The sequence below is a fragment of the Abramis brama genome, assembly GCF_963993115.1.
Source record: "Abramis brama genome assembly, chromosome: 8".
NCBI classification, from domain to species: Eukaryota; Metazoa; Chordata; class Actinopteri; order Cypriniformes; family Leuciscidae; genus Abramis; species Abramis brama.
Window position 1 is genome coordinate 16001683 of NC_139970.1, and position 27948 is coordinate 16029630.

At 37.8% G+C, this 27948-nt stretch overlaps 1 protein-coding gene and 2 long non-coding RNA genes across 4 annotated transcripts; 1 reads left to right on the top strand and 2 right to left on the bottom strand.

Annotated features, from left to right (window-relative positions):
- LOC311088117 lies at positions 1–16706 on the top strand. Its single transcript, XR_014607449.1, has 3 exons — positions 1–34; positions 229–306; positions 16611–16706. It is a non-coding gene; the product is annotated as an uncharacterized lncRNA (long non-coding RNA).
- Positions 5062–13509, bottom strand: LOC311088116. The gene is made up of 2 exons (XR_014607448.1): positions 9478–13509; positions 5062–9234 (listed from the first exon to the last, which is right to left on the bottom strand). It is a non-coding gene; the product is annotated as an uncharacterized lncRNA (long non-coding RNA).
- On the bottom strand, positions 16346–27539 carry LOC311088115 (radial spoke head 1 homolog). Of its 2 annotated transcripts, XM_084121774.1 has the most exons (10): positions 27231–27539; positions 26926–27064; positions 26433–26504; positions 25447–25558; positions 21219–21374; positions 21017–21122; positions 20094–20184; positions 19789–19927; positions 18001–18072; positions 16346–16806 (listed from the first exon to the last, which is right to left on the bottom strand). In XM_084121774.1, the coding sequence occupies exons 4-10, from the start codon at positions 25465–25467 to the stop codon at positions 16720–16722; spliced, it is 672 nt and encodes a 223-aa protein (XP_083977900.1). In that variant the 5' UTR covers positions 25468–25558; positions 26433–26504; positions 26926–27064; positions 27231–27539; the 3' UTR covers positions 16346–16719. The 2 variants fall into 2 exon arrangements, with proteins under 2 accessions (XP_083977900.1, XP_083977899.1); XM_084121773.1 differs by lacking the exon at positions 27231–27539 and having other exon boundaries at positions 16346–16809; positions 25447–25561; positions 26926–26978.
- Between the last annotated feature and the right edge of the window lie 409 nt (positions 27540–27948).

Genomic DNA, 27948 nt, shown 5'->3' on the forward strand with positions numbered 1-27948 from the left:
GAAAGTGTTGCAGGATAGTGTTATAAAGCAAACAGTGAGAGAACTGTTATTTCTGTTTTTAAATATTTCAATGTTTTAAAGACAGTAATGGATATAGAGGCCTACAAATGTATTTAAACATGTTCAGATAGAGTGATTAGTTAATTGGGTTAAGATAAATGTTTTTCAGAACTGATACACGATCGGGTCAACAGAATGACTTACACAATGGTCTGTGTTTGTCCTCAGGCTGGTGCAGGAAACAGAGCAAAGTGACACATCAGCTGTCCTGAGTAAAGCCTGTGACTGAAGATGCTGCTTGTAGATGTAAGTGTCTACTTTTTTAATCATTAGTAATTGTTGAATAAGCTATGCATTCATTTTTGATAAAAACAAACAAACAAACAAACAAACAATTGTATTACATTAATTAGAATCTAATGAGAATCACCACCAGAAAAGAATGAGACATTATGGTAATAAACTCAGCAAACATTTTTTCAGGATACTGTATTTTAAAGATCATTCTGATTCAGATTTTTGTCAAGACATTACTACATCAGTTTTAGACCCTTACTGAATCTCTGATGATTAAAACAGTTTAGAAATATGTGCAAAAAAAGGTGCTCCTCGAACATGCTTTAGATTGGGAAAGTTTTAAAAGTGATTGTTAACAAGTATTCAAAACTGATTAGTTACAGGCCACATTCGCTAAATTAAACACAAATAATGAAGGGCTCAGACCTTCGCTTTAGTTTGTTTTAATGAATAAAAAAAAAAATCATCATAATTCATAATCATTTTTGGCTGGTTTATTGCGCCCTCTGCTGTTTGTGAAATTACAACACTTTTCAGTTCCCAGGGCCTCCAAATCAGCTATAAATAGATTTTGCAGTAATGTCCCATTAGTTAAAGTTAGTTAATGGATTTACTAACAATAACTAGCAATGCATTTGTTACAGTATTTTTAGTTATCCCTAAACATGAGAAGTGACAGATATGTGCAGGTATAAATTATCTTGAGATCCTCTTCTCATCATCTTTGGGGGTTCTGTCTTTCTCACTCTTCCACCACAGCTTGATTAAAAAATCTTAAAGGTGAGAGAAGGTGACTACAAATGCTAATAAATGACACGCATTACAGCATTAAGGCCCTTTCACACCAAGGACGATAACTATAACAATAAAGATATAGTTCTGAAACTATATCCACACCACAACTACAATGATAATGGCACAGAGAAATATAGTTGGGATCACTTTCAGAACAATTTTTTTTCAGATGATGAATGACAAAAACATTGACAGCTACTCAGGATCCATCCTGCTTTAGAGATTAAAATAAACAGAACAATAGACATTCTCCTCTGACCTTGGCATCAACAAGGCATTTTCGCCCACAGAACTGCCGTCACTGGATATTTTCTCTATTTCGGGCCATTCTCTGTAAACCCCAGAGATGCCTGTGAGTGAAAATCCCAGTAGATCAGCAGTTTCTGTAATACTCAGACCAGTTCATCTGGCACCAACAACCATGCTATGTTCAAAGTCACTTAAAGGTGCAGTAAGCGATTTCTGAGAAACGCTGTTGAAAGTGAATCGGACCGAGCACCAAAACACACTTGTAGCAGTCAGCAGTAAGGGGTGTGTCCACTCATAAAGGGGGAGGTGCCTGTGATGCATAAGCTGCGTCCGAAATCGTGTACTATGTGAGTAAGTACTACATTTAAATTAGAACGTACTTCGCGACCGTTAAAAAAGTACGTTCTATATAGCATGAATACGGGTAGTATGAATGGAGTCCAGACGTACTATTGTCACGTGACATGCGCTGTCACATCGGCACAAAAAATGTAAAGAGCCCATTCCACTGACTGCATCAACTTCGAGCAATGTTTTTAGTTCTGCTTTCCGCTTTCGTCTGTGTTTTTACGTCGTTCGTGCTCACAATTCAGAGGAGTCGTCGGTCAGCTGCTCGCAGATCACGCCTTCGTCGAGAGCTTTTGTGTAATTTCTCAAATAACTTAAGTATCATCATTTGGCTAATATATTTACCTCAGAAAAACAAACACACACACACACACACAAACCTGTGAACAATGAAAGATGTTGATTTTTGATAAGGAAAAAGTAATTTATTTGCTTGTGATATTACCATCAATGAATAAACATGAATGAATCAATGGAGATGTATGCGTGTGTATCTCTGTTGATTCATTCATTGATGGTAATATCACAAGCAGTGTGTATGTGTGTGTATATGTATATGTATATTTGTATATGTGCCAATTCTTCATCTATATTTTAAAGACACATACTTTGAAAGAAACAGATTTTGAATTATTTTAAAGTGATGCCCTACAAATGAGATTGCTAGTATCAAAGTCCCTTTAGATATTTTAGAAACCTGTGAAGGTTACCTTACTGAAGCTGCTGAAGTCCATTTTCTTCCCTCAAGATGACACTATAATAAAAATGTTTTAAAACTTTTGCTTTTGGTGGTGCTTAAAGCTCTATTATACTACTTTGTGCAAAAGTTTTGTGATTTTGTTTTAAGCTTTGTATTCTGTATCCATTTAAAAGTTAAATAATACACAAAAATAAAGTAAATACATTTTAAAGGTGTCTGGAGTGTGTGGGTATTTCTCTACAGTGCAACACTCATATTCAGATATTTTTCAGATATACCTGCCATTTGCTTGTTTCAAAAACTATCTGGAATCTGCCACAAAATAAGTGCACACAACACACTTTAAAAATATTAATTCCTCAATGCCACATATTAAACACTTTACAACTGACAATCTGCTGTAGCTACTGTAAATCCCTGGGAATTTTGTAATAAAACTTGCTAAAACAGCATGACAAAATGAACTTACTAACAAATAAATGGAAAGAGAGTGTGTAACATTTATTTTCTTTATTAATATATTTTTTAGCAATTGTTTATAAAAGCTGAAGGAATCTTTCCTCTCTCTCTTTTGTCTCTCTCTCTCTCTCTTTTTCTCTGGCCTCCTGTTCTTGTCTCTCCTCATGCTCTTGTCGCTCTTTCTTTTCTTTCCTCCCTTTCATTAGCCACTCTCCACTCTATAAGAACACAGGTGTGTTCATCAGCCCCCTGCAAAATCAACACAGAATTTAACATTAGTGATGAACCATGGTCAATCTATATTATCTATCTATAAATTACAGAAACATCTGTCTGTCTGTCTATCTGTGTGTGTGTGTGTCTGTCTCAAGCGTAGCATTTTTTCGAGTTCACTGTGTAGCCAGCTCCCTGAAATCTGTAAGTCACCTACACCGTTTACTTCTGTATATTATATCCATCTATAAATTACGGGAACGTCTTTCTGTCTGTCTGTGTGTGTGTGTATGTGTGTTATTCGCATATCTCTCGAACAGCTGTGCTGTTTACTTCTGAATATTATATTTCATTCTGGTGCGCTTAAAGTTATCGCTACTGTGTAATAGTAGCCTACGCTATTCACCAACTAAACATATCCTATTCAATGCGTTCACAGTCTCTTTCACGGGCATCATTTGTAGTAGCCTATTCACAAACTGTTTCCTCAAGCATAGCGTTTTCTCGTTGTTCACTGTGTGCTTTCTACAATGCACAAATAAAAATGTCACTGAACTTTTGCTGTGTAATTGTAACAATGAGCACTCAAACACACCAAACCAACAATTACTAAAAACACACTCAAAAACTGATTTTGCACAGGCATTTTGCACTAGTTAATATTGATGTTTATATGGACAAGTTGAGGTACACTTGATAACAGTAGCTTGCTATGTAGGCAACAAATATTACATAATATCCACACTGATAAAGGAGAAATAAAGTCATTGTAAAATATAAAATAAAAGTTTTGTAACTATCTAATTTAACTGCGAAACAACGAACGGCGTTGTTTAAAGAAAACCGTGTTACTTATATGATGTTAAACAAATACAGTTTAACCACAAAGAAACAAAGTGTTTTATAAAGTACTTACACTTGAAAACAGCCGCTTTCCACCATTTTCAAATATAACGACGACAACTCCTCTCCCGTGGCATCATGGGATAGTCAAGTCAAGTCAAGTCATCTTCATTTATATAGCGCTTTTAACAATGTAGATTGTTCCAAAGCGGCTTTACAGAGATACAAAGATAGTTTAAAGTAACAGAGATTGTTTTGGCTTTATAGCAGTTCTTGAATAAAGTTATTTTCCAGCTAAAGTTAATTTGATTGATTCACTTCGGTCGCAACGATCATTAGTTATTAACTTAGGGGCCGCTAACACGACACCATTTTAACAGGAAACTACACAGACTTTAAACGCGAAACCTGTGAGAACACTGATGGCATGCACATGCGTATTACGAGTTCAGTCTATTGGTATGCGCGTTTGAATATATGTGCGCAGGTTTGTAATTCCCTACAAACCAAGCCTTAAACTACTTGTCTGGCCTTAACATTTTTGATACAGAATTTTATCACTTCGGGGTAGATATGCGAACCGAATTTTCCAGACAACGCTTTATCTGTAGAGTGGTAAAGGGATCCTCCATAAGGAGAAACTAGTTGCCACTTTAGCACCCCGCTATGACATCGGGTCCAGGTGCAGGTCCTTTATCAGATCTGGATACAGCCTGGATCCGGCAGGCTGCGGGAAAACCTCGGGATAAACAAAAACACTAAAATTAGCATAGATACCATTCTTCTTATGATGTAACGAGTAAATCAGTTTTATGGGAAGTGTTCCCGGTTCCGGCTGACCTGATCTATGCAGCCTAACATTGAATTATAGAAGTCTACATGTGTATGCTAGGTCGAAGAGATGTGCTTTTAGTCTAGCTTTGAAATGACAGAGTGTGTCTGCTTCCCGGACAATGGTAGGAAGACTGCATTCCGTTAATTTTGTGAATTGGTAGTTTTCGTTAGGTTGTGAAGAAATATAGAGCTGAGTATCATCGGCATAACAGTGAAAGCTAATTCCATGCTTCCTAATGATATCTCCTAATGGTAGCATGTACAGAGTGAACAGCAGTGGTCCTAGTACTGAGCCTTGTGGTATGCCATACTGAACTTGTCAGTCAAGTCAAGTCACCTTTATTTATATAGCGCTTTTTACAATACAGATTGTATCAAAGCAGCTTCACATTGATAACATTAAAATAATACAACAAAGTTTGTTTCTAGTAGAAAATTGCATCATCGTCCACCCTAAATAAGGCAGATCAATAATATTGTTTAATATTAAATGTCCCCAACTAAGCAAGCCAAAAGCCAAGGCAACAGTAGCAAGGAACCAAAACTCCATCAGGTGACAGAATGGAGAAAAAAACCTTGGGAGAACCCAGGCTCAGTCGGGGGCCAGTTCTCCTCTGGCCAACGAGCGAACAGTGTATGATTATGATCCAGGCAGCATTACAGGTCAGAAGTCAGATTGGTTGTGTCGATGAGGCCTTCGCAGGGCTGATGAGGCTGGCACTTCAGGGATGCGTCATGGTTGGGTCCAGGTGCAGATCCACCATCGGTTCTGGATACGGCCGGGGTCCACCTCACTTCAGTAAACGGAGAGACTGGTTGACACTTCAGTACTGCGTTGTCGTCGCGTCTAGGCGCAGATCCTTCATCGGATCTGGATACGGCCTGGATCCGGCGGAAGAGGAGAGACTAGCTGACACTTCAGGAGTGCGTTGTTGATGCGTCCAGGCGCAGGTCCTTCATCAGATCTGGATACGGCCTGGATCCGACGGACTGCGGTAAACCTCGATATATAAACAGAGAGACTAATATTAGCGTAGATGCCATTCTTCTTATGATGTAACAAGTACATCAGGATTTATGGAAAGTGTTCCCGGTTCCGTCTGGCCTAATCTATGCAGCCTAATATGGAATTATAGAAGTCTATAATGTGTTATGTGTATGCTAGGTCAAAGAGATGTGTTTTTAGTCTAGCTTTGAACTGACAGAGTGTGTCTGCTTCCCGGACAATGTTAGGAAGACTGTTCCAAAGTTTTGGTGCTAAATAGGAGAAGGATCTACCGCCAGCAGTCGATTTTGATATTCTAGGTATTATCAACTGGCCGGAATTTTGAGATCGCAATAGACGTGAAGGACTATAATGCGTTAAGAGCTCGCTCAAGTACTGCGGAGCTAAGCCATTTAGTGCTTTGTAAGTAATCAGCAATATTTTACAATTTATACGATGTTTAATAGGGAGCCAGTGCAGTGTTGACAGAACCGGGCTAATATGGTCATACTTCCTGGTTCTGGTAAGAACTCGAGCTGCTGCGTTTTGGACCAGCTGTAGTTTGTTTATTAAGTGTGCAGGGCAACCACCCATTAGAGCATTACAATAATCTAGCCTTGATGTCATGAACACATGAACGAATTGTTCCGCATTTGTCAATGAGAGCATATGACGTTTAGATATGATTTAGATATATTTTTAAGATGGAAAAATGCAGTTTTACAGATACTAGACACGTGACTTTCAAATGTAAGATTGGTATCAAAGAGCACACCCAGGATCCTAACTGACAACGAAGACTTGACAGAGCAGCCATCAAGTGTTAGACAGTATTCTAGGTTATTACGTGAGGAAGTTTTTTTGTCCAATAATTAGAATCTCTGTTTTTTCAGAATTTAGTAGTAGGAAATTACTAGTCATCAATTTTTTTTATATCAGCTATGCATTCCGTTAATTTTGTGAATTGGTAAGTTTCGTCTGGGCGTGAAGAAGTACAGAGCTGAGTATCATCAGCATAACAGTGAAAACTAATGTCATGCTTCGTAATGATACCTCCTAATGGTAGCATGTACAGAGTGAACAGCAACGGTCCTAGTACTGAGCCTTGTGGTACGCCATACTGAACTTGTGATCGATAAGACATCCCTTCATTTACTGCTACAAACTGATAACGGTCAGATAAGTATGATTTAAACCATGCTAATGCAATTCCACTAATGCCAACATAATTTTCGAGTCTATTTAAAAGAATGTTGTGGTCGATAGTGTCAAATGCAGCACTAAGATCGAGTAACACTAATAGCGAGATACAACCACGATCGGATGATAGAGCAAATCATTTGTAACTCTAATGAGAGCTGTCTCAGTACTATGGTACGGTCTAAATCCTGACTGGAAATCCTCGCAGATATCATTTCTTTCTAAAAAGGAACATAGTTGTGAGGATACTGCCTTTTCTAGTATCTTTGACAGAAAAGGTAGATTCGAGATCGGCCTGTAATTGACTAATTCTGTAGGATCAAGTTGCGTTTTTTTAACAAGCGGTTTAATCATAGCCAGCTTAAAAGTTTTCGGTACATATCCTAGTGACAAAGATGAATTAATGATATCAAGAAGAGGATCTGTGACCTCTGGAAGCATCTCTTTCAGTAGCTTAGTCGGTATAGGGTCTAACATACATGTTGTCGATTTAGATGATTTAATGAGTTTAGTAAATTCTTCCTCTCCTATAGCAATGAATGAATCAAATTTTTCTTCAAGGAGACTACAATGCACTGCCTGATGCGATACTGTAGTAGATGGTTGCATAGTTATAATTTTCTCCCTGATATTGTCAATCTTGTTAGTAAAGAAGTTCATAAAGTCATTACTGCTGTGCTGCTTAGAAACGTCTGGGGTTGAAGATTTATTTTTCGTTAGTTTAACCACTATTTCAAATAAATACCTAGGGTTTTGTTTATTTTCTTCTAATAGGTTTGAAAAATAAGCAGATCTAGCAGCTTTTAAGGCCTCTCTGTATGCAATCGAGCTCTCTTTCCATGAAATGCGAAATACCTCTAGTTTTGTTTTCTTCCAGTTGCGCTCTATTTTTCATATTTCTTTCAACGAGTGTGCTCGTTGTACCACGGCGTTGGACTATTTTCTTTAATCTTCTTTAAGCGCAACGGAGCAACTGTGTCTAAAGTGCTGGAAAAGAGAGAGTTAAAAGTTTATGAAAACTAGATTTCTAAGGAAAATATTACTATAAATTACAGCGACACCTCCCCCTTTGCGTTTCAGACGAGGTTCATGTTTATAACAGTAATCTTGCAGGGTGGATTCATTTAAAGTAATGTAATCGTTTGGTTTTAGCCAGGTTTCTGTCAAACACAGCACATCTAGATTATAGTCAGTAATCATATCATTAACAATAAGTGCTTTTGAAGTAAGGCATCGAATATTCAGCAACCCAAGCTTTATCATTTGCTCATCTGTATTATAGCTGTTTTTTATTTGTTGAACATCAATTAAATTTTTAACCTTAGATGGGTTGAAACGTTTTTTGGATTTCCAAATTCGGGGAACAGACACAGTCTCTTTGTGATGATAGCTAGGTGAACGAGTCTCTATGTGATGGGATTTATCTGACCTTGGTGACGTGAGACAGCTAGCAGACGGTCGGTTAAGCCAGTCTGTCTGCTTCCTGATCTGAGCCCCAGATTGTCATGTTTTATCTCTAAGACTATGAGCCAAATTACTAGAGAGAAGAGCAGCACCATCCCAGGAGGGATGAATACCATCTCTTTTCAACAGGTCAGGTCTGCCCCAAAAACTTTTCCAATTGTCTATGAATTCTATATTATTTTGCGGACACCACTTCGACAGCCAGCCATTGAGTGAACACAATCTACTGACTATCTCATCACTCCTGCGAACAGGAAGAGGGCCAGAGCAAATTACAGTGCCTGACATCGTACTTGCAAGTTCACACACCTCTTTCATATTAATTTTGGTGATCTCCGACTGGCGGAGTCGAACATCATTTGTGCCAACGTGAATAATAATCTTAGAGAATTTACGATTAGCATTTGCCAGCACTTTTAAATTTGCTTTGATGTCAGGCGCTCTGGCTCCCGGCAAACATGTGACTATGGTGGCTGGTGTCTCTAATTTCACGTTCCGTGTAATAGAATTACCAATAACTAGGGTACAACAACAGGATTCTCAGTGGGTGTTTCACTGAGTGGAGAGAACCTGTTTAATGTGTCCATCATATGCGCACTTCAGAATCTCGCCGGAAGTAGTTGTCACGGAGTCACCAGATCAGCACGCTCCGCCCACTCGTTCACTCTCCCCAGAGTTCTAATTCACCACACCTGCACATCATCTACCACACTCATTATAAAGAGACTCTACTCTACTACTCACCTGTGCTACTTACCTCGAAGATTCCTCTCTGTGCTTCGTCACCGATCATCCGCATCCTGTCTTCTGTCTCCAGCCCTCTGCCCGCTATATCCTCGGTCCTCATCTACAAACAAGAGATCAAGATTAGCAACCAGCTAAGTTCCACATCCAGTACCAATTCTTCTACATTTATACTCAGCAGTCATCTCTGCTGTTCCACTCCGTGCCTCTGTTCAATAAAACCCAGTTTTGTATTACTCGCCTGTCTGCTTCTCTCTATACCGTGACAGAAGGCTAGACCACATGCAGAGTCCCACGAAGAATGCAGTCCGCTTAGCCATGCAACTGTCTACAGCGGAAAACCCACCTTCCATTCCCGCCGATGTCGTTCACGCTGCACGCCAGTCACTCCAGCACTCTTAACCCACTACTTCATCCGCTGCCTCATGCGTCCAGGCGCAGGTCCTTCATCAGATCTGGATACGGCCTGGATAAGGCCTGGATCCGACGGACTGCGGTAAACCTCGATATATAAACAGAGAGACTAATATTAGCGTAGATGCCATTCTTCTTATGATGTAACAAGTACATCAGGATTTATGGAAAGTGTTCCCGGTTCCGTCTGGCCTAATCTATGCAGCCTAATATGGAATTATAGAAGTCTATAATGTGTTATGTGTATGCTAGGTCAAAGAGATGTGTTTTTAGTCTAGCTTTGAACTGACAGAGTGTGTCTGCTTCCCGGACAATGTTAGGAAGACTGTTCCAAAGTTTTGGTGCTAAATAGGAGAAGGATCTACCGCCAGCAGTCGATTTTGATATTTTAGGTATTATCAACTGGCCGGAATTTTGATATCGCAATAGACGTGAAGGACTATAATGCGTTAAGAGCTCGCTCAAGTACTGCGGAGCTAAGCCATTTAGTGCTTTGTAAGTAATCAGCAATATTTTACAATTTATACGATGTTTAATAGGGAGCCAGTGCAGTGTTGACAGAACCGGGCTAATATGGTCATACTTCCTGGTTCTGGTAAGAACTCGAGCTGCTGCGTTTTGGACCAGCTGTAGTTTGTTTATTAAGTGTGCAGGGCAACCACCCATTAGAGCATTACAATAATCTAGCCTTGATGTCATGAACACATGAACTTATTGTTCCGCATTTGTCAATGAGAGCATATGACGTTTAGATATGATTTAGATATATTTTTAAGATGGAAAAATGCAGTTTTACAGATACTAGACACGTGACTTTCAAATGAAAGATTGGTATCAAACAGCACACCCAGGTTCCTAACCGACAACGAAGACTTGACAGAGCAGCCATCAAGTGTTAGACAGTATTCTAGGTTATTACGTGAGGAAGTTTTTTGTCCAATAATTAGAATCTCTGTTTTTTCAGAATTTAGTAGCAGGAAATTACTAGTCATCAATTTTTTTTATATCAGCTATGCATTCCGTTAATTTTGTGAATTGGTAAGTTTCGTCTGGGCGTGAAGAAATACAGAGCTGAGTATCATCAGCATAACAGTGAAAACTAATGTCATGCTTCGTAATGATACCTCCTAATGGTAGCATGTACAGAGTGAACAGCAACGGTCCTAGTACTGAGCCTTGTGGTACGCCATACTGAACTTGTGATCGATAAGACATCCCTTCATTTACTGCTACAAACTGATAACGGTCAGATAAGTATGATTTAAACCATGCTAATGCAATTCCACTAATGCCAACATAATTTTCGAGTCTATTTAAAAGAATGTTGTGGTCGATAGTGTCAAATGCAGCACTAAGATCGAGTAACACTAATAGCGAGATACAACCACGATCGGATGATAGAGCAAATCATTTGTAACTCTAATGAGAGCTGTCTCAGTACTATGGTACTGTCTAAATCCTGACTGGAAATCCTCGCAGATATCATTTCTTTCTAAAAAGGAACATAGTTGTGAGGATACTGCCTTTTCTAGTATCTTTGACAGAAAAGGTAGATTCGAGATCGGCCTGTAATTGACTAATTCTGTAGGATCAAGTTGCGTTTTTTTAACAAGCGGTTTAATCATAGCCAGCTTAAAAGTTTTCGGTACATATCCTAGTGACAAAGATGAATTAATGATATCAAGAAGAGGATCTGTGACCTCTGGAAGCATCTCTTTCAGTAGCTTAGTCGGTATAGGGTCTAACATACATGTTGTCGATTTAGATGATTTAACGAGTTTAGTAAATTCTTCCTCTCCTATAGCAATGAATGAATCAAATTTTTCTTCAAGGAGACTACAATGCACTGCCTGATGCGATACTGTAGTAGATGGTTGCATAGTTATAATTTTCTCCCTGATATTGTCAATCTTGTTAGTAAAGAAGTTCATAAAGTCATTACTGCTGTGCTGCTTAGAAACGTCTGGGGTTGAAGATTTATTTTTCGTTAGTTTAACCACTATTTCAAATAAATGCCTAGGGTTTTGTTTATTTTCTTCTAATAGGTTTGAAAAATAAGCAGATCTAGCAGCTTTTAAGGCCTCTCTGTATGCAATTGAGCTCTCTTTCCATGAAATGCGAAATACCTCTAGTTTTGTTTTCTTCCAGTTGCGCTCTATTTTTCATCTTTCTTTCAACGAGTGTGCTCGTTGTACCAAGGTGTTGGACTATTTTCTTTAATCTTCTTTAAGCGCAACGGAGCAACTGTGTCTAAAGTGCTGGAAAAGAGAGAGTTAAAAGTTTATGAAAACTAGATTTCTAAGGAAAATATTACTATAAATTACAGCGACACCTCCCCCTTTGCGTTTCAGACGAGGTTCATGTTTATAACAGTAATCTTGCAGGGTGGATTCATTTAAAGTAATGTAATCGTTTGGTTTTAGCCAGGTTTCTGTCAAACACAGCACATCTAGATTATAGTCAGTAATCATATCATTAACAATAAGTGCTTTTGAAGTAAGGCATCGAATATTCAGCAACCCAAGCTTTATCATTTGCTCATCTGTATTATAGCTGTTTTTTATTTGTTGAACATCAATTAAATTTTTAACCTTAGATGGGTTGAAACGTTTTTTGGATTTCCAAATTCGGGGAACAGACACAGTCTCTTTGTGATGATAGCTAGGTGAACGAGTCTCTATGTGATGGGATTTATCTGACCTTGGTGACGTGAGACAGCTAGCAGACGGTCGGTTAAGCCAGTCTGTCTGCTTCCTGATCTGAGCCCCAGATTGTCATGTTTTATCTCTAAGACTATGAGCCAAATTACTAGAGAGAAGAGCAGCACCATCCCAGGAGGGATGAATACCATCTCTTTTCAACAGGTCAAGTCTGCCCCAAAAACTTTTCCAATTGTCTATGAATTCTATATTATTTTGCGGACACCACTTCGACAGCCAGCCATTGAGTGAACACAATCTACTGACTATCTCATCACTCCTGCGAACAGGAAGAGGGCCAGAGCAAATTACAGTGCCTGACATCGTACTTGCAAGTTCACACACCTCTTTCATATTAATTTTGGTGATCTCCGACTGGCGGAGTCGAACATCATTTGTGCCAACGTGAATAATAATCTTAGAGAATTTACGATTAGCATTTGCCAGCACTTTTAAATTTGCTTTGATGTCAGGCGCTCTGGCTCCCGGCAAACATGTGACTATGGTGGCTGGTGTCTCTAATTTCACGTTCCGTGTAATAGAATTACCAATAACTAGGGTACAATCAACAGTATTCTCAGTGGGTGTTTCACTGAGTGGAGAGAACCTGTTTAATGTGTCCATCATATGCGCACTTCAGAATCTCGCCGGAAGTAGTTGTCACGGAGTCACTAGATCAGCACGCTCCGCCCACTCGTTCACTCTCCCCAGAGTTCTAATTCACCGCACCTGCACATCATCTACCACGCTCACTAAAAAGAGACTCTACTCTACTACTTACCTGTGCTACTTACCTCGAAGATTCCTCTCTGTGCTTCGTCACCGATCATCCGCATCCTGTCATCCGTCATCTGTCTTCTGTCTCCAGCCCTCTGCCCGCTATATCCTCGGTCCTCCTCTACAAACAAGAGATCAAGATTAGCAACTACTTACCTCGAAGATTCCTCTCTGTGCTTCATCACCGATCATCCGCATCCTGTCTTCTGTCTCCAGCCCTCTGCCCGCTATAACCTTAGTCCTCCTCTACAAACAAGAGATCAAGATTAGCAACCAGCTTCCACATCCTGTACCAATTCTTCTACATTATACTCAGCAGTCATCTCTGCTGTTCCACTCCGTGCCTCTGTTCAATAAAACCCAGTTTTGTATTACTCAGCGTTCACGCTGCACACCAGTCACTCCAGCACTTTTAACCCACTACTTCATCCTCCTTCCTCCTACAGTGTTCCCTATACTTTGAGATGCAGTCTCGCCAGTTCACCAAACAAACGTTCACGTTCAACAAACGATCGTGCCAGAGTGGCTTTTGACATCTCATTGTTATCCGGACGCGCGTTACAGTGGACTCAGTCACTGTGGCAATCCAATGCCCTAGTTACTGTCACATGCCTGTCCTGTCTTGTGCTGCACATGGGTGTTTTGTTATTTTGGGCCATGTGCTCGTGTCATTGTCTGATCCCTCCCCCTTGTTATCTGATTATTGATTTATTTGTCCCACCTGCCTTACTCATTAACCTCCTTTGTTTTCTCCCCTATTTAGTCTCCCTGTGTTTGTAGTCTAGTGCTGGTTCGTTATATCTATGTTTCCTCGTGTTCCTGCTTTAGACCTGTTTATCTTGTTTGCCTGTTTTGTTTTCATTTGTACCTGGATTTATTTTCTATTTTTTATTAAACATTCTACCTCTGCATTTGAGTCCTCGCTCTCCTTTCCACACCCAGATCGTGACAGTTACCTCCTCACTGTCAGCCTTCCTCAGCCACTTAAAAGAAGTTTTTGGTCAAACCGCATCAGATTTATCAGTTCATGACCAGTTATTTAACCTTCGTCAAGCCAAAAACCCTGTCAGCACTTAAGCTCTTCAGTTTCGCACTCTTGCGACCGCTAGTGGCTGGAATGAAACTGCACTTCTCACTGCCTTCCGTCAAGGACTCAACGCAGATATCCGTCAGCTAATGGTCGTGTATGATGACGCCATTGGGAATTGAAAACTTCAATCAAAAAAACATCCAAGTTTCTCAACGTCTTACCGCCTGCTCTCTTCCAAATTCCGCTGCATGTCCTCCGCCCTCGGCACCATCAGTCGCCCATCCGGCACCTGAACCCATGCAAGTGGATTCCTATCACCTAACCCATGCGAAGCATTAACGAAGAATTCTGAACCAACTGTGCTTGTACTGTGTGGGAGAGAAGGTCACGTCATCACAGCCTGTCCCGTTCGACCACCACGCCCGGCAGTGAGTACTATTCAACTTCCTCCTCAAATAAATTCTCTGTCCCGTACTATGGTGCATGTCCTAACCCCCCACGCTTGTCTCAGCGCAAGCCCTCATCTCCACCCAACTTCTCCAAAAACTGCTCTCAGGATTTGAGAATCCACACCATCCAAGGAAAACCGTTGGGCAGGGGTCGAATTCGGCACTACTCTCCCACTCTGACGCTCCGCATCGGGTGCCTGCATGCCGAAGAAATCACGTTCATGGTGCTGGAAGGATCCACCGCTGATCTGAGAAAAACTGAGAAATCGGTGTTTGTTTTGGTGATTTACTGTGAATGCAGTAAATGCAATCCTACAACAAGATGCAGGGGTGATAGTAGAAAAAAATCCTGAGCCTGAACTTTTTTCCCTGGGAGGTAAGCGGGCCCCTAAGCCAAGATATATGCCCTGATCAACATAATTGTCAAGCGGGATCCAGGGGTGTGCTCCCCTGGGAGAACATTTTGATAAATAGTCCCTTGGCAAGGTGCTGTGTTTTCACACTGCCTGCATCCTCGTCATAAAATCGGACCAGTACATTTAGAATCTTATTTGGGGTGGAACGGTACATAGAAGTCACGGTTCGGTTCATACCTCGGTCCAGACATCACGGTTCGGTATGAGTTCGGTACAATGGAGGGAAAAGCAAAACAAAAATGCAGAAGGCTTGTGCATGTCTCAGGCTGTACCACAAAAGAAAAATAAATGTCTTAAGCCTTGTATTTTTTAAATAAGTTTTATTAATAAAGTAAAGGCATAGAACCAGTTTATTTGTAGTGCACTGACAATAGTTTTATATAATTAGTTTATTAATTAAATTAATAAAAAGACAAAAAGACCTTGAGATATGTTTGGTAATTGTACCTGAATTCATTTAAAATTAATTTGCTATATTTCAGATCAATATATTTGTTTTCCTTAAAATTGTAATTAACACTAACTTTATTCTCATCTTAATTATAAATAATTTATTTCTGTATAAAATAATACTACCATTAAACAAGAAATGAAAACCAATGCAATATGATGAATGTCCAAAAGACGACACCGACAGACTGTTTTTAAATGGGGTTGGATAAATATTTTCTGCTTTTAAACAGTGTGTGTGTGTGTGTGTGTGTGTGTGTGTGTGTGTGTGTGTGTGTGTGTGTGTGTGTGTGTGTGATTTTGGTTGGGTGACAGTTGTAGGTTACAGTTTGACAAGAGTTTACAGTTTGACAAAAGCACAATGTTGTTTTATATTGCGAGTGTACACAAATATAAGTAAACACTTTGCAGTTTGAATGATGTCCCGTGTGAACAAAATGACGGAGTATGTTTTTATGTTTCCACTGTTCGATCGCGCCTGCGCCTCTCACTCACACACACACAACATATTCCAGCATTGCAATCTTTACATCGCAGCCTGCTTCAGAGCTAAGGCAGGGCTACAGATTAGGTGTCCCTAAAGAACCCGCGTATCTAACAGTAGTTCCGCATTACATTAATTAAATTGCACGCGAGTTTTATTTATTTTTGTACCATGTATTCTCCGTGTATATTCATGCACCGAACCGTGACACCCGTACCGTTTCGGTTCATTACGAATACATGTACTGTTCCACCCTTAAATCTTATCCATGCTTTTGTCCGCATCAATGTTAAGTGAAAACATGTTATTCTTAAGCTTGTCGGACAGATTTCTTTTAAATTCTGGCGAGATGCCGTGCGTAATGAGATAGCCCACATGCTGCCTCGAGACAGACAGATGCGTAAGGGCGAGTTTATCCTCCGCTAATTTCTGTTAGATAATTTATTCTTTATTCCTTTATCGACAAGTTTGGTGTCTTCCCCTGGCTTCATATATTGACATATATTGGTTGCACTCCATGACTTTGGCTACGTTTCGCGCTGCCAGTGTGGGAAACACATTCGTAGTGTATGGGAAACACAAAACAAATTTGCACGTGGAGTGACTGCTGAATCAATCTGATTGGCCAAAACCCAAGACCAGCCCCTACCCTATTACCGATTGGCTGAAGTAGGCTTACTGGTGTGGTTTAGTGAAAGCGCCTCTCAGATCTTGGGAATTGTCAGATCACGCAAACCTGATTTTTTTTTTTTTTTCGCAGACACGTCTGTACGCCGGAAATCCGGCGTGGCGCTGGAGGGCTATCAGGCCTGAAGATGTTTTATATCTAGAAATGGATGTGGACGTACCTGACGGGACAGCTCATTAGCTTAAACAGAAAACCCAGTAACTGCCTTGGGTTTCCACTTCAAGGTGGTGGTTGAGGCAGGTTCAACTTCCTCTGCATCTGCTTTGTCCTGCTGTCAAAAAAATGTATTATGATTTGGCTTCACACACAAATTTAATATAGACTTATTCTTATAGGTAAGGTACAATAGAGCTAAAATGAATAATCCCAATTCCCAAAATGCATGTTGATCCTAAAAAGGTATAATTTACACAAAATAATTTGTGTGAAATAAATTAACAGAACATACATATTTAAAAAACATACATGTAAAACATTTCAATAATTAAAAAAATATATATTTTTAATAATTCACTGGATGCAGTGTGCTCATGAATTAAAACATTTGACACTGCATAGAGACAAACAGGTGTTTAGGACAGTACTGTGGTGGCTATTATTGTTTATTATTTACTAATTGAAATTCAAGCCCTGTTTTTTTGCCACAACTGACTACAGTCTAAGGGAAAGAACACGGCATAAGACTTTCTCTTCATGGTCCTCTGTTGACATACACCAGGCAACTGGCAAACTGCACTATTTAGAGGCACATTAACAATCTGAAAGTTGCCATAAAATCCTCATCTCCAAAGGCCAAAATGGCAGTAGAGAGGATCTAATGGCAGAAGGGAGAACACAACTTCAAGGCTTTCCCTTCCTTACTGGTTTCTTCATCTGGTGCATCTGGTGCTTTACTGGAGTTTCAATAAAGGGAAATCTTTTTAAAGAAGAAAACTGCCCTTGTGAAAAATTGGTTATGAAGGTGTCATTGTTACAGTGTAATAATTACACTGTAACAATGACACCTTCAAATAAAGTGTAACCAATTTTATATAAATATTTAAGTACTGAGTAATATTAATTAACTACATGTACTTACTATATAGGGTTAGGGTAGGATTAGGGTTTGGTTGAGGGTTAGTTGCATGTAATTATGCATAATTTACTGTTATTACTATGGTAAGTACATGTAACATATGTAACAAGGACACTGTAAAATAAAGTGTTACTGAAAAATTACACTATCAGAAAATATTAAGCACACTACCAGTTCTCATTCAATACAAAATAAGCACACTTCTTTTTCACAAGGGTCTTTAAAACAACTCTCTTAACAAGCCAAATAACAACAAAACAGTGGTAAGACTGAGAACAAAGAGAGGAACATTTTGTAAACAATAACTGCAGATTTATGTGATCATGCTACCTGAAACACATTCTCATGATATTTAAAGACATCCTGTAAAACATTAAATGGACATACCTGATTTATCTGGAGATACTCTCCATGCTGCTCACACCCAATGTCAAACACAAACTTCCCTGGACCAGAGGGCTAGACAATAACAAGACAATAATTAGTAAGAAACACAGTGATCACTGTGAGAGAAGTGCAGATATCTTGTTATATTAAAGTTAACTAGTGCAAAATGCCCGTGCAAAATCAGTTTTTGTGTGCGTTTTTAGTAATTGTTGGTTTGGTGCCCGTGAAAGAGACTGTGAACGCATTGAATTCAGGGAGCAGGCTAGGTTACTACAAATGATGGCTGTGAATAAACTATAATATTCAGAAGTAAACAGTGTAGCTGACTGAGTCTTTATGCCACAACCTTCTAAGTGCTAGTGCAAAATGCCCGTGCAAAATCAGTTTTTGAGTGTGTTTTTAGTAATTGTTGGTTTGGTGTATTTGAGTGCTCATTGTTACAATTACACAGCAAAAGTTCAGTGACATTTTTATTTGTGCATGGTAGAAAGCACACAGTGAACTCCGAAAAAATGGTATGCTTGAGCAAAAAGTTTGTGAATAGGCTACTACAAATGATGCCCGTGAAAGAGACTGTGAACACATTGAATAGGATATGTTTAGTTGGTGAATAGCGTAGGCTACTATTACACAGTAGCGATAACTTTAAGCGCACCAGAATGAAATATAATATTCAGAAGTAAACAGCATAGCTGACTTACAGATTCAGTTTACATCCACAAATGAATAAGCGCGTCGATTCAGGGAGCAGTGCAAAGTGTTTGTGAGCTGATCGCCATCAAAAAAGTTCAGGAGATATTTCTTAGCGATGGCTCAATATGATAGCATTTTGAAAAAAAAAAGTGTCATGAATTTATTGCATTTTTGGGGAAAAATAATCCGTTTTTATAATAGATCTTTGAAAATCCAAATCTGGATTTGAATTTATGATATTATAACCTAAAGATGCTATGTGAAAGTTTGAAACAGAAAATAGTGGTTTTCATCTTGCCACTTTCTTGGTAAAGAAAACACATTTTTACTCAAATTAATCAAAATGGATTTATCACGTTCTGGAACCAAACTATAATATTCAGAAGTAAACAGTGTAGCTGACTGAGTGTTTATTTTTAAACCACAACCTTCTTGGGGCTTCTTTGACCGATACAACCCTCTAATGTCAGAATGTTTATTTTTAAACCACAACCTTTTAAAAATGATATATTTAATGATATCTTTAGGATTTCTCATCCAAACAACGTCAAACTTGGCACTGCACTTACTCGTGCCCGTAGCAAGACACCTGTCGAATTTGAAATCCATCGGACTAACGGTTCGAGAGATATGTGCTTAACAGACACACACAGACAGACAGACAGACAGACAGACGTTTCTGTAATTGATAGATAGATAGATAGATAGATAGATAGATAGATAGATAGATCGATAGATCGATAGATCGATAGATGGATATAGAGCAGGGTTCCTCAAATCCGGCCCTGGAGGGCCACTGTCCTGCAGTTTAGTTCAGACCCTGATCAAACTCCCCTATCTGCAATTTTCCTGTACCCTTGATTAGCTTGTTCAGGTGTTTGACAGTAAAAGCTGTGTGAAACATTTTCTCAAACCTTTTTGTGTCTATTTGTTTTGCTATTCTTTTCTTACTATACAGATAGTTGCATTTCATTATTGAATGTAGTACAGTTCGCCTCCCCACCCCCTGCTGTCCGTGACCCAAATTTGAACAGATCTACAAACCATTTTCTACTACTCACCAGCTCAGAACCATAAATGCAGAGTAATACTTACATTATTATTGACAAAGTTGCCCTTATATCTGTGGTGGTTCAGATGGATGATCTCCCCGGCTGACTCCATTTTACCCATGATCCAGCTGCCCATGTACTGAGAACCTGAGTCATGATATGTGTATGTACCCTGCCCATGTCTAAGAGGGAAAAAGACAGACAATCAGATACTTTTATTGATAAGCATAGTTTGCCATTCATTTTTAGTTGAACTGAAGATGTTATGAATACTGTTACAACTAATATTAATAGATTCGACAGGTTGCTGGATTAGATCAGTGGAAAAGAGAGCCGCATTTCAACTACCTTTGATGTTGCAGCCATTCACCATCATATGTGTCTCTGTTGGGGTATGTGTAAAAACCATGACCCTGCCTCTGGTCATCCACCCAGCTTCCTGAGGAAGAGGAAGAAATATCACACGTGAAGACTGTAGTTAGAAGTCTGAGACAACTAGTTACATTTCAGAATGTTTATAATTTTTAAATACTAGTGCTGTCTAATCGATTAATCATATATATATATATATATATATATATATATATATATATATATATATATATATAATATATATATATATATGAAGAGTTCAGATGCAAAAGCCACTAAGTGCCATCTGAAATTAGAATGATCATTTTTATCAAGCTCGTATATTTAAGTTCAATAATTTCACTTAAATGGCGATGCAAATCTCCATCCATCAATCCACGCTCACATATATATTATTTTTTACAAACCTTTATGTTAGATGTGATTAATCACAATTAATCGATTTGACAGCACTAAAATATATACTATTGTTCATTGTTAATTCATGTTTGTTTACAATAAATTAACTAATGTTTATTAACCTTGTACTGTTAAAAATGTATATGTTGTAATTAACATTAACATAGATTAATAAGTACTGTAAAAGCAGTGATATTTTAGTGCTATTTATATACTATAATAGTTTTAATAATATTTTGAATTACCTTTTTTATATTTTCATTTTTCATTTTAATTTACGTTTAATTTAGTAATTTTGTCTAGTTTCTTTTTATTTTATTACAGTAAGTGATTTTAGTACTTCAGCTGTATTTCAATTAACAAAAATAGTTATTTTTTTTAACAATAACAACCCAGTCTTAACTCTGTGTAAAGTCAAGTGTCATTGTTAGTTCATGATAACCTTAACAAACCACATATACTTTACTGATATACTTGAGCTAATATAATGTAAGTTTTACCTTCATATTTGGAGCCATCTGGGTAATAAAATATGCCGTGTCCATGTTTTAAACCCATGTACCATTCTCCAATGTATCTGGCCCCATTCTTGAACTTATATGTGCCCTGATATAGAGACAACACAAGGTTTATCAAATCTTTCCTTTGTTTATGAGAACAGAAACTGCATAACAGTGTTTTGTGAGGGACATGATCTCTTGCCTGGCCAGATCTCTTGCCGTTTTCATATGCTCCTTGGTAAGTGTCTCCATTAGGCAGGACAGCTTTGCCCTGTCCGTGTCTCTCCCCAGCTTCATTTCTGTCTCCCTCATACTTCTCCAACACAGAGCGGTTACTGTCATCCAGTGGCAGCTGGTGCTAAAAAAAAGTGCGCAACAAACTGAATTATTAATCCAGGACTGAATGTAGGCTAATTGTCAAATAACAATTTAACAGTGATAATAATGTAGCTATCATTAGCCTAAAGTTTAGCTAAAACTTAAGCCGGTAGGGTTGGGAAATAGCCAATTGGCAAATAAATCTGAATTTTTGGGCTAAATGGCGATGTATGGTATAATCTGAGTATTTAATTATTATTTTTCTATTTGAATAAAAAAAAAATGTATTTAATTTTTTTTTTAATATTTAATATCCTGATCAATATTGTCCTACAAACAATGTTCATATTGAAGATTATAAAAACAAACATAGTGTAACCTTGCTGTCTATCTGCAGTCTATCCAAAAAAGGGGTCAAATCACATTACATTCTAACATTGCAACATTACAATCTAAAAACAAAATAATGCTTTTTAAAGAAGTAGTTAAATTTACTAAAAAAAATAAAAATAAAAACAAAGCTAATATCATAAAAATACACATGTAGTAGGTTTGAAATTCTTTAGCACATTTATGTTCACCACCAACAACAAATATTCAACAACAAATATTTTAGCTAAATATATTTATAATTTAGTGCTAATGTATATTTTAGTCAGAATAATTGTGGCGCTCGTTCACGGAAGTTTAGCTTGCAGAAAGCTCGCCCACTCATGACAGCAAACTGGAAATATTGACTTTCTAACATTTACAGATGGAGAGGAGAATATGTCCGTGAAATGTAAGTTATGCACTGAGGAAATTATTGGATGTCACTTCAGCTTATGGCTAAATATTATCAGAGGTATATTTGTTTCCACCAATCGCTGCACAAGTGAAGTTTACGTATGATGACGAAAGCACGTTAGTGCGAGCCCTCCCGGAAGCGAATTTTTTTTTTGCAGGGTGGTAGCGGAAGACTCATTAATATTCATTAGGGAAGTCATCCCTGATTGGTCTTAACCCCAGTGACGGGTATGCATTGCAGTGCCTGCAGTTCGAAAAAAAAATAATCTTTGAATGGAAGTCTTGGGAACACTCTGGGCGATTTTCGGCCATAGTGAAATCGCCCAAAAAGAGGCGGTACTCCACAGAACGTGACTTGGCGCTGATTGGACTATATCCAGAGGCAGAACAACAGTGAGTGACTGCTAGCGTAACTCTGTGGTTGAATGAGATTGTGATTGAAAAAGTCCCTTTCACACTTCGGTGGTGCGTCGCCCGATCGCCCTAATGAAGAAACCGCCGCGTGAACACACTGCGAACTGATAAACTGTGACACAGACTCACCTCCAGAGAGCTCTCTTCAAGAGAGACCTCTTCAGACTCTTCAGAGCCAGTGTCTGACATGATAAACTTGAGTTTAATGAACGGATAAGACTCGATGGAACAAATCCAAAAGTAAACTCTTCAGTTCAAGTCTGTTTGTTTACTGTTACTATAGCAATGCCGCCGAAGCTACTTGCCGCGCGCGCACGTCACGAGCCTATGGTCACGAGCGCGAAGGTGGCGCGGCAAAAATGACATTTGCGGTGTTTTTACCTGTCTATGGTTTTTACATGACCGGTTGTAAAAAGGAGGTGGTTGTTGATGGTTTTGCTTTTACTTTACAACATATTTTATTTGGAATTCCCAAAGACTGCTGTGTTCATTTTTATTTGATTAATAAGATTGTAATAATGGCAAAATATTTCATTCACAAATTTAGATTTTTTTAAATCCCTCCCACTACTTGTGTTCAAAAATGATTTAAAGTGTTTTTCTAGAGCCCTTGAAGGAATGAGAGGTGGGAGTGCGATGAAGCTGCTTGATCTTTTGATTTCATATGATTTGGTGTGATATTTTATTATTATTATTTTTATTTATTTTTTTACCCTAAGTTCATGTAAGATATGATTTCATATATGTATTTATTTATTTATTTATTTATTTAGTCCTTTTTAAGTAATTTTTTGGTTAAACTGTGTTGAGCCTTTCATTCGATTTTTTTACGTACTGTAGAATGAATACATTTGCCTTGGTTGTATGTATAATTTTTGTATTCAATAAAAAAAAAAAAAATAAAAAAAATTTTTTTTTTTTACATGACCGTGTCCCCTTAGGGGCTCCTCCGTACAACATCAGGGTGAAAAAAAATAATAATGACAGAAGTATTCCTTGATGATTTTTAAAAAAATATGCTAACTATTTTTGTATACTGCAATTTTCACTTTATTTTTGCAGTTTTTACTTTATGAATTTTACAAATATTTAGAAATTATTTATCTTTGTGTGTGACAGGGTTAACTTATTAGTATTTATTAGTACTAACATTATTTATATACTATTATAATATTTATTAACATTTTGAATAAGCTTTTTTAGTTTTATATTTTCACTTTTGATTTTGTTGTTTTGTTGTGCTTCTGTCATTTTTGTTAGCATTTTTTAAATATTTCTATTTAGCTTTATTCTCATTTCAGTTTTAGTTTGTAATTTTAGTACTTCAATTTCTAATTTTCTTTTACGCTTTAAGTTTTGATTGAATATGTATATTTTATCTTATTTCAGCTTTATTTCAATTAATTAGCAATTATTAATATAGATTTAGTTTTAGTCAATAACAACACTGGTGTGTGATCATGTGTTTTTCTAGTAAAATCACAGACGGAGTTTCACATTTTTGTCAGATGCTTTTCCATGCATTTTGCCTTCAGCTGCAGCTCTCGTGTCAAAGGAAGGATTAAACGAAGGACTTGATTCCAAACCTGTGCAGTTTTCCCAGTCCACATTTCACTTCTGCACATTCATCACGTTCTGACACTGTACAGAACATGATATATGAGCATTCACAGGAGTTTGCCTCTAAATAACTCACTGACTGGCTTGCTATACGAAAAGTAAGAAGCATGACTGCTGATGTTTTTATCCTTGGTCTAGCCTGCTGGACTGTGGTTTTGGAAAGTGAGCATAATGCCAAGGGGTGGGTATACCGAACTTGTCTAAGGAAAGTAAAATGGAGCACTCCAAATCACTGACTATCCGGTTACTAGAGGGATTTCACACAGGACAGACTGTTGCATGCGTGTGTGAGAACAGCCCACCCAAGCTCCTCAGGGAGAAAGCTTATGAATATAAGAGTGGCTTTTGTTTTCTGCAGGACATTAATTCTACACACATTAATTCTACTGCTTTGCACAACATTCTCTAATACAGTCTTCAGCTTATGTTTGTTTACTGAATTTGCTGTATTGGATCAGAGGGTTGTTCCATAAAACAAGATTAGAATACAAGCCAGGCTTATTTTGGTTAGTCAGACTTATTGTCTGTGGATTCTGTTTCATAAAGCAAACTTAAAATAGTTCAAACTCAGTTACCCTGGCAACTTATGCTGGGCCTGGTCCAGGGCAGGCTAACTGTCAGGCTAAGCTGTTACACAGATCCTCTAACACTGACCGACAAGAACACAATGATATTACCACTGACACTCTCTCATACCATTATTGGACTTTATTAACCACTATTAATCCAAAAATAAATACACAGTATACAGAAAATCTAAGGCTACAATGATAAATTAGACAATATATATATATATATATATATATATATATATATATATATATATATATATATATATATATATGTATACATATATATATACAGTGAGGAAAATAAGTATTTGAACACCCTGCTATTTTGCAAGTTCTCCCACTTAGAAATCATGGAGGGGTCTGAAATCGTAGGTGCATGTCCTGGCACCAACAACCATGCTATGTTCAAAGTCACTTAAAGGTGCAGTAAGCGATTTCTGAGAAACGCTGTTGAAAGTGAATCAGACTGAGCACCAAAACACACTTGTAGCCAATCAGCAGTAAGGGGTGTGTCCACTCATAAAGGGGGAGGTGCCTGTGTTGCATAGTGTTCATGCATTTGGGGGCGGAGCCATCAAGATAGGGGTGTGATCCTTTTGGGTAGGGGCATGTTTGTTTTGGTGATTTCAAATATCAACAGCTTGGTGTGAATGGGCCTTTACTGTGTAAATGCAATCCTACATCAAGATGTTTTATATCTAGAACTGGATGTGGACGTACCTGACGGGGCAGAATTTTCATTAGCCCAAACAGAAAACCCAGTAAGTGCCTTGGGTTTCCACTTCAAGGTGGTGGTTGAGGCAGGTTCAACTTCCTCTGCATCTCCTTTGTCCTGCTGTCAAAAAAATTAATTATGATTTGGCTTCACACACAAATTCATTTAATATAGACTTATAGGTATAGGGTACAACAGAGCTAAAATGAATAATCCCAATTCCCAAAATATATGTTGATCCTAAAAAGGTATAATTTACACAAAATAATTAGTGTGAAAAGAATTGTTAACAGAACATGCATATTTAAAAAACATACATGTAAAACATTTCAATAATTTAAAAAATATATATTTTTAATAATTCACTGGATGCAGTGTGCTCCTGAATAAAAACATTTGACACTGCATAGAGACAAACAGGTGTTTAGGACAGTACTGTGGTGGCTATTATTGTATTTAAAAAAATCCAAATTCAAGCCAAGGTGTTTTTTTGCCCTGTTGTATCCTACTATTCATCTCTAACAGACACAAACAGACTTTAAATGTTTTTAGTGTCTTGGTATGCTTTTATGTATTCAGTTGCATCATATTCTGTTTTCACAGGGTTCATTTGCTTGTAACAGGATTGAAATAGATTTTATTTACTTCATTTACATCTATTTAGTGTCTGGCAATGTTTACTAGCATACCAAGCTGTAAAACTTCTGAAACTCCAGTGAACTGCTTCATCCACTCGATGCTCTAAGAGCATTCCACTAGAGTTCTCAACGGGTCGGGTCGGCCTGACAAACCCGACGGGACCCGCGGGTTCGGTTCGAAAATATAAGCAAATGAAGATTAACAATTACTAAAAACACACACAAAAACTGATTTTGCACGGGCATTTTGCACTAGTTTTGTAAACAATTACTGCAGATTTATGTGATCATGCTACCTGAAACACATTCTCATGATATTTAAAGACATCCTGTAAAACATTAAATGGACATACCTGATTTATCTGGAGATACTCTCCATGCTGCTCACACCCAATGTCAAACACAAACTTCCCTGGACCAGAGGGCTAGACAATAACAAGACAATAATTAGTAAGAGAAACAGTGATCACTGTGAGAGAAGTGCAGATATCTTGTTATATTAAAGTTAATATAGAGCAGGGTTCCTCAAATCCGGCCCTGGAGGGCCACTGTCCTGCAGTTTAGTTCAGACCCTGATCAAACTCCCCTATCTGCAATTTTCCTGTACCCTTGATTAGCTTGTTCAGGTGTTTGACAGTAAAAGCTGTGTGAAACATTTTCTCAAACCTTTTTGTGTCTATTTATTTTGCTATTCTTTTCTTACTATACAGATAGTTGCATTTCATTATTGAATGTAGTACAGTTCGCCTCCCCACCCCCTGCTGTCTGTGACCCAATTTGAACAGATCTACAAACCATTTTCTACTACTCACCAGCTCAGAACCATAAATGCAGAGTAATACTTACATTATTATTGACAAAGTTGCCCTTATATCTGTGGTGGTTCAGATGGATGATCTCCCCGGCTGACTCCATTTTACCCATGATCCAGCTGCCCATGTACTGAGAACCTGAGTCATGATATGTGTATGTACCCTGCCCATGTCTAAGAGGGAAAAAGACAGACAATCAGATACTTTTATTGATAAGCATAGTTTGCCATTAATTTTTAGTTGAACTGAAGATGTTATGAATACTGTTACAACTAATATTAATAGATTCAACAGGTTGCTGGATTAGATCAGTGGAAAAGAGAGCCGCATTTCAACTACCTTTGATGTTGCAGCCATTCACCATCATATGTGTCTCTGTTGGGGTATGTGTAAAAACCATGACCCTGCCTCTGGTCATCCACCCAGCTTCCTGAGGAAGAGGAAGAAATATCACACGTGAAGACTGTAGTTAGAAGTCTGAGACAACTAGTTACATTTCAGAATGTTTATAATTTTTAAATACACTAGTGCTGTTAATCAAATTGCATATATCTCTATCCATCCATCCATCCACACACACATATATTATATATTTACAAACCTTTATGTTAGATGTGATTAATCACGATTAATCGATTTGACAGCACTAAAATATACTATTGTTCATTGTTTATTCATGTTTGTTTACAGTAAATTAACTAATGTTTATTAACCTTGTACTGTTAAATGTATATGTTATAATTAACATCAACATAGATTAATGAGTAGCCTACTGTAAAAGCAGTGATATTTTAATGTTATTTAATTTATATACTATTATAGTTTTATTAATATTTTGAATTAGCTTTTATTTTTATATTTTCAGTTTTCATTTTAATTTACGTTTAATTTAGTAATTTTGTTATGTGCTAATGTCATTTTTATTAGTTTAAAAAATATTTCTATAGTTTTCCTTTATTTTTATTTTATTACAGTAAGTGATTCTAGTACTTCAGCTGTATTTCAATTAACAAAAATAGTTTTAATAGTTTTAGTTTCTAGGTTTTTTTTAACAATA

Excerpts from the sequence above, each read along its gene's own strand:
- LOC311088115 (XM_084121773.1), bottom strand. The coding sequence starts at position 25,467 with ATGAAAATTCTGCCCCGTCAG. Across the intron at positions 21,123-21,218 it reads ACGGCAAGAGATCTGGCCAG|GGCACATATAAGTTCAAGAA; the intron begins GCAAGAGATCAT and ends TCTCTATATCAG. Across the intron at positions 20,185-21,016 it reads AGATGGCTCCAAATATGAAG|GAAGCTGGGTGGATGACCAG; the intron begins GTAAAACTTACA and ends CCTCTTCCTCAG.